Source organism: Perna viridis, chromosome 3 (genome assembly GCF_037379345.1).
Source record: "Perna viridis isolate PV_CMFRI_1.1 ecotype Kerala chromosome 3, ASM3737934v1, whole genome shotgun sequence".
Taxonomy (NCBI): Eukaryota; Metazoa; Mollusca; class Bivalvia; order Mytilida; family Mytilidae; genus Perna; species Perna viridis.
The window spans coordinates 31,189,966-31,201,885 of record NC_142447.1 but is presented as its reverse complement, the minus strand read 5'-3'; the positions used below and the strand labels follow the sequence as shown (position 1 = coordinate 31,201,885).

The 11,920-nt window shown below is 31.9% G+C and overlaps 1 protein-coding gene across 1 annotated transcript; it reads right to left on the bottom strand.

Annotated features, from left to right (window-relative positions):
- Positions 1 to 460: 460 nt before the first annotated feature.
- Positions 461 to 9,653, bottom strand: LOC148621851 (heat shock 70 kDa protein 13-like). The gene is made up of 6 exons (XM_088576641.1): positions 9,571 to 9,653; positions 8,395 to 8,484; positions 7,640 to 7,745; positions 6,865 to 7,009; positions 5,263 to 5,482; positions 461 to 4,217 (listed from the first exon to the last, which is right to left on the bottom strand). Exons 1-6 carry the CDS (start codon positions 9,593 to 9,595, stop codon positions 3,505 to 3,507), a joined length of 1,299 nt encoding a protein of 432 aa, XP_088432767.1. The 5' UTR covers positions 9,596 to 9,653; the 3' UTR covers positions 461 to 3,504.
- Positions 9,654 to 11,920: the final 2,267 nt, after the last annotated feature.

Sequence of the window (11,920 nt, the reverse complement as noted above, 5' to 3'; positions counted from 1 at the left end):
AATGGTTTACCAAAAAATTAGTGACATAGATATGGAACACATCAGTCAAGCATTAACAAAATATCAGGCAACTATAGCCATGACAACAGAACAACAAAAAATTTTAAAAAGTAATTTAAGATACAATGAAGTAAGAATAATCTCAGACTCAAGTATTTGTTTTACTTTCGTGGCGCTGGGGCCTGCTCAATAAATGTTTGCTTGTAATTGTCACTTCAAACTTTCAAGACAAGCTTTTCCAAGATCAACACCTACTTTATACCCAACAATGGAAGTTGTGAATACATTCTATGTCTATGTTTAAAAACTCTAAATAGTTTATTCCTTAGGAGTGTGCAATATTTCTTTATGTACCTTAGAACTCACCTATTTACCATGTACATGTATGACAATCACTAACAGAGAGAAATAAAGTATGATGATTAGAATGATGACGATATTATTGTAGAAAACAAGTAAAAAAGATTGCATTCTTTATTGCACATGATTTCAATAGCACAGTTAAAATTACAATTGACACATTTCTTTAATCTTGTTTTTTTGATAAAAACTAGTTGAAGATTCCTACTGTATGGCAATAAGATTACAACTGACAAGTACCTTGCTTGATGAAACAAACAGTAAACATAAAAAGGCCATCATAAAAATTTCTTAATTTTCATCCAATATTTTTCAAAATTAGGGATGGGCAAGGAAATTTTATTTTTCATCAATTTAAGTGAAAAATTCTGTCAAATTGAAAGAAATTGACCAAAATCGGAAGAAAAATCAAAATAAAATTTTTCGGGGAGGGTGAAAATACTGGGTCAGGAGGAGAATCTAGGATGATTTTTTTATATTTTGGCCTAAGCTGAGCTTTTCTTGAGTAAGAGATGACTGTTTTTTTCCCAAATGTTTAGCAAAGTTTCAGTCTTCAAACTAATAGCCTATCTCATGAAGGAAAACTTTTAGATCCAAAGGTGAACCTGAATCATTCACCTTTAGTTTTGTTAACTTGGAACAAAAATTACATTTGTAAAATAAATGTCCCTCCATACATCAAGCTAAGTTACATCTACCTAACCCAATAGATCTCTGATTGAGTTTAGAATACCTGGCTATCTGCAGTTGCATAGGAGTTGCCACAAGTTTCTCTTTAAGTTATTAGCGATCTTGGAAAGATTGAAAAGCAGTCAGGGTCAGCAAATAAGTTGTTAAAAACACATAACAATAAAAATACAAAAAAATACAACAAGTTCTGATTTTAAAGTCAAACTTAGCATAAAATATCTATTTCATGTAATACCAGTAATAAAAATGGATTAAACCCACAACAAGAAAGTATCACAGTCTGTATCAACAATTGACAACAATGACAAAGGCTCTATATTTATATCAATGCAAAAATCAGATAGAGCTTCCAAAATACATACAATCAGTGTTAATATGCTTTCAATCTGTTCTTCAAAAGCAAATGGCATAATACTACCAAAAATATTGCGGTGGTATAAAAATTATATTGTAGAATATAAAGTAGTAAAATCCTTTTCTTAAGCTAAACTTTTTTCAATATAAATATTAGGTTTTTTTTAAATATTAGGGGTTTTTTTTAATTTAATTTGTTTCCTCACTGTATGTTTTATACTCACTTCAAGTCTAGGACCACCAATACCACATAGATTGTCCATATCAAGTTCATATTTGACTTTAATAGATATATTTGGTATGTAGAAATAATTATTTTGTATATATACGTATATTAAAATGTTGTACACATCAAAAGTGTTTCAACATGAAAATGTTCATATTCAAACACTAAAGTACATTGTACTTTCAATATCATTAACATTATAACAACATACAATGTAATAATTTAAAAGCTTAATCTATGGAATGTAAAAATGTCCCAAATGAGACTTAGAGGACACAATGGCATTTTTTTTTGCTGGGTTCTGTATACAGTCGAGTACAAGAATGCAAGTTTAAAATATTTATCTTATAACTATAACTAATACATCTACAAGTAATATGGCATGTTACAGATCTTCTGAAGTAGAGTATTTGGTAAATTTTGTGGAAATACATCTACTTTACTCAACCACTCAATCTCTATGATTCTATAGAAGTCAGAAAAAATACATTATAAATCAACCACACCATGAATCTTTAACATTAAAGACAACATCTATCCTTTGCATAACATCATAGTTACTCTTAATGAAATATACATGTATGATCTTGGGTCTTTTTAGAATATAAAAAAAACTTAAACAACTTCTAATTTACTACTAGTTTTTTTAATTTCTGAGTTCAGTATATACATGTATCATTAATTTAATATCTATTTTAATTTAAAACTACTTCAAAGAGAAAATATATAACTTTAAAAGATTTCAACAAAACAATAAAAATAAACCATTGAAAAACTTTCAAATTTTACTCTTTCATCTGTAGAAATTTTCTTACCCTCTAAATATTCAAAGGGGAGGTAGGGGAACCATTTCATAGGTGGACCAAAAAGAGGGTCTGTCCCAATAAAGGCCCCCCTTTTTTATTTCTTCTATAGCATTTGAAAAGAAATAAGTCATGGTGTGCTTACGGTTACATCTACAAATCTAAGGAGCACCATTTCAATGTTTACCATCTTAACTCTCATACAAGCAATGTCAATGAAGTAAAACTAGTGCTATCATTTTTTTTAATGAGAAAAAAACCCATAAAATTGACCTATATTGCATATCTTTTTACCTTGAAGAGTCATTAAACTTCATTTACACTATATTCCAAAATTATAAAGCCCAGTTTTTCATTGAAGACTATGTGCAAGTACCTCCTTATGAAGACAAAATTGAAATAAAAAAGAGAATATGATGAAGAAAAGAAAAAAGTACAGATATAAGTCATATATGTACAAAATCAAAGGAGCACATCAAATAATGTTGAAATTATTGTAATTGTACTTATTTTCCGGGGTATTTAATTTTGCGATTATTGGTCTATGAACATATTTGCAGGTACTTTTTTTGCAGAAATCATAGTTTTAGTTTAAAGATGGTATAAATTCTCTTTCGCATGTTTTTTTTTCGTGGATATTGCATGACAGCGAAATTCACGATAATAAGCTAGGAAAAGAAGTACAATAACAGTTGAGATGAGGTAGAGGATAAAAATCCTTTGGTCACACAATTTCTTCTTTTCTTCTATGTTTTGAATCTTAGGCAGAAGGCAATTGTCTTGCACTGTAGCAAAAATGAACTTTCCTGCTTTTATTGATACACATGTACTTTAGTTAAGCAGTTTGACACTGAATACAGTTATTCATCAAGTAATGTTAACAATAATAATATTACTAAAACCCAAAAAACCCGTGGTTGGTCAGACCTAAAATAGAAAAATGCTGACTTATTCCTTAAAATAGACATTTAAATGACTAGAAACAAAATTTCAACAAATGGTGACATAAACAAATTAGCAAATGCTTTCATTTCTTCCCTATTCTCCAAATCTCCAGACATATCCTCTTTACTAGCTGATTTGAATCTTCTTTATTTGTGTAGGCAATTCTACGGCACTAACAGTCAATGGCCACATGCCTCCTATGATCCCAGCCTGTACTGAAACACCCATTGCTACAGCTAACTCTGGATCAATATTAGTGTTTGGCTTCTGGCCAAAAAAGTCTTGTATATATTGTCTTACTGTAGGAATTCTGGTTGAACCACCTACTAACACTACTTCATCTATCTCGTCTGGATGAAGGTGGGTGGCTTTTAGTACTGTTTCTATCGGCTCTAGAACCTTCTTGAATAGATCTACATTTAATTCTTCAAATTTAGTCCTGGTTATAAGCTCTTCAAACAATGAATTTTTGCCTAAAGAATGGAAATGTACACTAAGCAATGTTTTGTGTGTTGATGTCAGATTAATCTTGGCTTCTTCCACTGCTAACCTTAATGTCTGTAAATCTTCTTTGTCTGTCAATTTCTTTTTAAACTGTTTCTCTACCACACTCTTCAGATAGGAATGAAGTCTCTGATTAAAATCTTGTCCTCCTAACTTATTATTTCCTGCCATACCCTGTGTTAAGAACATTCCACCCTGTACATTTAACAAGGACACATCTAGTGTGCCACCTCCCAAGTCTACAACTAATACATTATGGAGACTTGGCTTTGTATGGAGTCCATAGGCCAGTGCTGCAGCGGTTGGTTCATTGATGATTCTGAAAACTTCTAATCCTGCAAATAAATACCATATACATCTATTTTTGGCAAACCTGAATTCAATAAAATGCTTCCCAGGGTGCAGATTGATACTTCCCCAGAGGTTGAACCCAGAACAGTTAAGACACAAAACTTGAACATGATACAGCTCTGAATTTGGATTGCTAGTAAATGTTTCACAAAGAGTTTAAGACATAAGAAATAAACCATTTAAACTAAGTTAAGGAAATGCTTCCTCTGCACACTTTTTGTCTTAAATCCTTTAAAGAAAAGGGCTATAACCTTTTAAATTCATCAAATTCTTCCTTTTAATAATATGGAACCTACTAGTTCTATTTTATAGAGATCTATACACTTTTTTACTCAAGTTTGTCTTGAAACCTGGAAAAAATGTTCTTTTGGTCCATAATTCCTAAATGGTTCAATTCCAAACCCCAAAAATTAACCCAAGCTTCTTACAAAACTATGGTCTGGACAAAAGAAAAAAATTTTCGTTTCTGGCTTCTTTTTTTTCTATGATTCAAGACACAATTCCACAAAATGATCCCACTCTTTTTTTTGTGGTATGGCACACAGTGGAACAAACAAAGTCACAGAAAGCCATACACATTTAATTAAGTTTTTGTCTTGACACGGTACAAGTCCCATATCCCAAAAATCAATCAATGCCTTTCTTTAGTGGCATTGCACATTATGGTACAGTTGCAAGGAAATCCACACACTTTCACTAATGTTACTGTCCAGAAACCAGAAAAATGTTGTTTTTACATTTTTGGTCCTTACTATTCCTTTACAGTAAAAGTCACAACCCCAAAATCAATCCAAGCCTTCCTTTTGTGGTACAAGTTCAAAAAGTTCTCCATACACTTATACTCAAAACCAAATTGTCTATGGACTCCCAACAATAACAACAATGAGAGCACCTTAAAACAACCCCAAATTTAATGCAGTGGTATAATAAACTGTACTGGGTAATCATATTGGTAGCTTATAACTAACTGAAGCATTTATACTACAGAAAATGTCTTTAATGCACCAAACTCTATCAAGAAAAACATACCAGCCATATTGGCAGCCTTTCTGGTGTAATTCCTCTGAAGCTGATCAAACTCTGCTGGTACAGACATAACTACTTTGGTTACTGGAGAACTAAGGTTGGTTTCAGCCACATGTTTTAAGAATCCAACTATAGTAGCTCCAATGTCTTCTGGTCTAACACGATGTTCAGTCCTGTTCACATTTATAACATATTTGATCATACCATATTCATCTGCTTCAAGCTTAGAAATAAATAAAAAATACTTTTCTTAGTTTAAAATGAAATGTGAATTTTTATAACAACAGGAACTAAGCATGAACTTTGAGGATTTAAGTTGTAACTTTGGACTTTAAGCTTTAATGTAAGTACACATACATGTATTGTCACAGTGATAACATACACATGAATGAGTTAATAAGACATAGTATCCGTGTTTTGTACCACTTCTTGCTGTATGTAAGTTTCCTTGCAAAAAATTGTAATAGTCTAAAATGTATAATCTTACATTATGAGTATTGTCAATTAATACCTTTTTTTTATTTCTACATACTTGTATGATGCTGAGCACGAAGGAATGCTCTAACAAAATTGGCTACATGAATATACATTTATCTGGTAACATTGACATAACATTATCATGCCAGAGAGACAAGGTAACATAAATATCTACCAAAAATAAGTAAATTTATGTCTTATTTGTTTGCAGTATTTGTGAATTATTGTTAGGTTTTGCACCTTTTTGACCTTTGTAAATTAATTGTATATTTCTAATACATGTAGGTACTTTGTGCTTACCTTCCTTTGTAAATTACTGTTTAAGGGTCCAGAGAGTGTGGTTGATTGTCGTAATCCAGAAAAAAATGGTCTAAACAATCTCATATATGTGATATACTATACATTAGACCCTTTTAAATTGCCTATCAAACAAACTACACCTCACACACAGAATTTAAATAATGTATTTCAGGTGGACACTCAAAAGTGGACAAGCTGGACGATTTAGTCAACAAAAAGGTAGAATTCTTTACATTTAGTATTTTATAAGTTTTACACTAATACAGATACATATAAAATACCTACAAATCCTGATGCAAATTGAAAAACACTATAACAAACTGTCAATTTACCTGAATGTTGTTGAATCAGGTATACAATATGAGATCAATACAATTTCACTCAACTTCTTATTCAGAAACCATGAAAATACTTGTTTCCAGACCCTTTTTTGCTCTTAATTCTGTAATCATTCAAGTCCATAAAACCAGAAAAGATCAACACTTCATTTTCTAGTACAGCACCTTGTGGTACAATTCCATAAAGATCTACATATATTTTCAAGTTATTGCTATGCCAGAATGGAATACTGAAATTTTTTTTAAAAATCAAAATCAATTGGTCCTTCACATCTCCATTACATGTTAAAACTTGTAACTCAGAAACTGTAGGAGGAGATAGCTGGACAAGCCGTATCACTATATACTCAAATGAAACATATACATGTACAAATCAAGAAGACAAACAAAAAAACATTTGGACACACTTATGGTTGGTATATAAAATATAAATATGCCATCAAGCTTAGTTATAGGTTGATTTTGGTGACTGCAAATAAACTTTTGGTACCTTAAATGGATATCTTTTTTGAATTTGTTGAACATCTTTACTGGAAAACACCTTCCCTATGAATCTTTTAGCATCATAAATGGTATTTTTGGGATTATGCTCAGACTGGGCTACTGCTTTGTATCCAACCAAAACTCCCTCCTCACTGCAATCAAGGTAAACACATTTATAATTGTCAACAGCTAAATTTACAATAAATGCTACTACACATGTACACTACTATGACTACTACAGTGGAGATGTTATGAGTGGAGTCACAGTGTCTCCACTCTCTACAGTGGAGTCACCATTTCAAAATTGTTTGTAGTTTAATACTCTTGTCTTTATACCAAGGTATATTCAATGGTTCTAGTAGTTGACTAACATTTCTCAGTTATGGCCAGAAAAAAATATTGAAAAGTAAAGAAATAGAGCAATTTTATCCTAATTTTTACTTAGGTGGAGTCACAGTGTAGGACATTAGTGACTCTACTGTGGAGAGTAGAGAAATCGACGGTAGTGTAGTAGATTGGAAGTTCCTTCACTGCGAGTCCATTTGTGTATATTTTAAGTAAAAAAGGATCACCCAGACTGACTATGATAAACTTCAAATCGTGAGAAAATCAATTATGATGAAAAGAATTATATATGTGTATGGTTATGTTTGGCTTAAACAACTAGATGGACCCACAATTTAACTTATTGAAGGGCATATTCTGTCTGATTTGTGGAGGAGTACAAGACCTGTGGCATTGCACATAAAAATTATCACAACTTAGTGACTATACAAATGTACCTGAATGCCACTACACTGGGTATACACTTATGTCCATCCTGAGCTTCCAGTATATCAACTTTACCACTGACTGCATGGTAAACGCCTACACAGGAATATGTTGTACCTATATCAATTAATATATTGATTGAATCAACATGTTATGATGAACTATCCTTTAACCTTAAACACCTTAACCATATAAAGTGAACTTGTTTTAAGGCTATTAAATCACTGCTGGTAAAAATTGTGTTCTTTCACTTCATAAAAAAAAAATAAACCCAGTACTCCAAATATTTTTTCAGCCATCAATGTTTGCTTGAAATGATCCCCAGTATATAAGCTGCATATCACATGTACCAGTACATGTACATATATATGTTAAAGATTGTATTATGGTTTAAATTTATAACAAATGATATAAAATATTTATCTTGAATCATTTCTTTTAAAAAATTGACATAAAACTCATTCAGTGATGGAAAACTTGCAAAAAATTCATTTATAAGTCCTGCCCAGGAGTTGACAACATATCTTAATATATGTTTACATACAATGTATGTATTTACATGTACTTCAACCAGTTGATTAAGATATGGATTGACTCTTGAATCAAAATGTCTTATCAAGTTTTTTGTTTTCAAACATTGGCATTTTAGCATGTACATGTATACATGTATGTATGTACAAATGTTGCTGCACATATCACATGTGTGTATTGTTTTAATGTTACATGTATATAAAAACAAGACATTACACTGGAAGTGTAAACATACCCAAATCAATACCAACAATCTTTGGTTTAGGTGGTGGAAGGTAATGCTGTGCAAAATATCCTGCCAACAGTAAAGCTAAAATTGAGGTCCCTGGAAATGAAATTAGGCATTTAAGAAAGTACTGAAACATGCAATATGTTATAATTAAACTTAAGAAAAAAATCTAGAGAGCCTTAATCACTCACCCAGTTTTACATACAAATTTAGTTGCAGTTCAAAGGCAACAGTAACCAATGAGTAACCAACCCTTCCCTTGGTTGCAAAGCCAACAGCAGTCTCCAATGAGCCTTAATCACTTCCCTGGGTCTCAAATGTTTACATGAACCAATATGAACAAAAATTCATAGAGATCCAGTAAACCAACCCCTTTATATAATATGCTTGTTTTAAAAACATTTATGGCATCTTCAAAATCTTCTTATTGTTTGTTACACATTGTGTTCCTTACATGTACAACACTGTAAAGCTACACTGTACATTGTATATGAAAGAGATTTTATATACAACACTTTTTTTAGAAGACAGAATCCTCATAATGCCAATTAACACAAATATAAGAATATAGCATTAGAAGCACAGAGATTTACTGACTTAGGGCAGGCAAAATGACCAAATAGTTCTGAATGAGAAAAACAGACTGAATACAGTTAACAAGCAAGTTTTGTATCTTAACATATGGAACAACACAGACCACAGCCTAGTTGTAATCAATAAGTCCACTCTAGCTTAAAACTTTGATTTCTTAAAGGTTAAACCTGCCTCATTTTAAGATTAATTTTCAAGCACAGTCCCAGTGATAATTACATGTAAGTTATTAACACATTAGATTTACACAAGGGGGCATTTCCTATAATAGTCCATTTAGATTAAGAATATCATAACTTTGTTGGGACATTTTCTTTCTTACTATGTTTAAAGCAAACATAAAAGTGCTCCACCCTAGACAGCATCACTACAACTGCAAACATTTGTGTAGTAGACTTTTCATCCATATGTACTTCTGTAATCCATATCGGCATATGCCATATGGTGTTCCATCATCAAACAGTCTAAGTCTTGATAGGGAATTTTACGGAAATAAAGTAAATTAATAGCAAAATATAAAAGAGCGTAAATGAGTAACACAAAAGAAGTTACAGTTGCTTTGTGTTTGACTTATTACGAAGTCTGTTTTACCTAAAATGATAAAGGTTGCTCCCATCGCATGTGAAAGTTTTTGGTATTTATTTTTCCCGGAAGTTAACGTGTCTGTCCTGATCTGAATCAAACAAGCGTTTATACATTTCTTGACCTAAAACCACTTTACGATACATTGTAACAACGACGGACCCTTTTACAGTAGCGAAGAAAGAAATAGTACATCATCAAAAGTATCATACTTTATATCCGGTGTGATTTTTACCTCCTAGTATCCTAACACTTTCAACAACTACTAAAATGAATCATGGCTAGCAACAACTTTATAGAAATGACTCAAGTCAAAGGGTTATATCAATAAAGACGTTAATAAATCAAAGACTGAATTCTTCAAAGTCGCTAATCGTCAATGAATATTTCATGCCACAGATTTTGACTTGCTTCCAACATCCAGGCGAATTTAATGCTATACTTAACTTAACTCCCAATCAATCAATGATTTTCTCATTTTCGCCGTAAACCCTGGCGTGGATATATGTATGGACTTTCTAGTTCAGAACAAGGAGTTAAGTATATTTAACTCCTTGTTCAGAATTTTTTTGTGCTTATAGTTGTATTGATTGCTGTGTCTTGTTCTACTGTCTGAAGAATGTGTAACTAACTGTATAAGTGGCGGATCAAGTCACAATAGGGATATTTCTATCGGCTTACTTTCAACAACTATCGGCTTACTTTTCAAAAGTATCGGCTTACTTTTTAAAAGTATTGGCTTACTTTTGAAAAGCAAACCGATAGAAATAACTTTATGCATAAAGTAAAAAGTGTCGGCTTACTTTTGAAAAGTAAGCCGATACTTTTTAACTTTCGCAAATCTGTCAGCCAATCAAATTCCCGTTTATATAGGATTTAAATCGTTCTAAAACGTAATGGAGAAGAACTTACTAAAATGTGATAATTTGTAATTCTGATTCGAGTCTGGTGCATACTTCGTTGACGACAGTAAATTTTGATTTCATTACATTCTTATCGAAAGATGCTACTTGACTATGATTTTACGAAAATATTAAACTTGTTAATCAATATAATTATACATACTAAGTATTATGTAAGCAGACTTGATATAAGCCAGTGGATCACTTTTCACGACACAAGTGTGGGATTTGTGTACTACAATAGGCCATGGGCTGGGAGGGTTCACCGTGCACCCATCCCCACTTATCAACTTCATGGTGATTTTTAAGTACCTTTATGTCTCCCATTACCGAATCAATTTGTCGCAAAAGAATATTTTCAGAATCTTTTTCAGGATAAGCCTATATTTGTACCCCACTGGGTCAAAAAGCCAAGATGTTTTTGCTAGTTTCTGCTTAGTTTTATCACAATTTATACTTCTGTGATTCTTTTGATGATTCAATTGCTTGAGCGTCTTAGCCTTCCTGGCCTAGCATGTATGAACAAACTAAACAAATTTAGAAATAATCGTATAGTTCAATGTCTCAGCCTTACAGTGGTACCAAGAAAATTGCAGTAACACGTACGGTTTTGTGGTAAAAAGGAAAAAAATGTACTCCCACCCCGCCGAAAAACGCTTAAATTGACATATTTTTCAATGTCAAAACCACTAGGGTATTAATGCTTCAATAAAAATGGCCTTTTTTGCTAGTTTCTGCTTAGTTTTATCACAATTTATACTTCTGGGATTCTTTTGATGAATTTTGGCGATTTTCGTGGTCAGAATTTATAAAAAAAAATGCGAAAAATGGGATTTTCGATTTTTCGGTCAAAAGTCACATAAATTCAACTCTGCAAGTTATTACTCAACTAAAACGTGTCAAAATTTCTATTATTTGATAATTAATTTAATTTTCTAAATAAATGAACCACGAAAAACTAATTTTTAAGAATGGATTTTAAAAAATTGTTAAAAATATTACGCCTACCCCTAGAAAACTGGTCTCAGTATCAAACAGAACTCTAATTCACAGCATACTGATATTGTAGAACTCACATTTTAGGCATTCATGATTAAAAGTAATGATGTACCTAACATATCTGATCAATTTAGGCGCTTAGATTATCCTTTTGAAGTGACAGTACTTTAAAGATCGGAAAAATGGGAATTTTCAGAACTTTCGAATTTTCTACTATGTCACCCGATAATGTCTTTTTTTTTTTTTTGAGAATACTGTAGTTTAAACAAGCTTTTGTGTGATATTGTTCATTAATGTAGTGTCTTAACTTCAAGAGAAGCCCAAATAATAAATATTTGAACTTTTCCAAGTCAAGCTAGGTGGAAAATTACTACCATTACCCTTGATAAAAAATGCTTCATTATGAACTAAAATGTTGATTTTTGGCATATAAACGGTACACAATAGATATGTTGGGT

Coding starts and splice junctions, on each gene's coding strand:
- LOC148621851 (XM_088576641.1), bottom strand. CDS start 9,595: ATGGGAGCAACCTTTATCATTTTAG. Junction 5,483..6,864: donor AAAAAAGATATCCATTTAAG/GTACCAAAAGTT, acceptor TTTATTTCTAAG/CTTGAAGCAGATGAATATGG. Junction 4,218..5,262: donor AAAGGCTGCCAATATGGCTG/GTATGTTTTTCT, acceptor ATTTATTTGCAG/GATTAGAAGTTTTCAGAATC.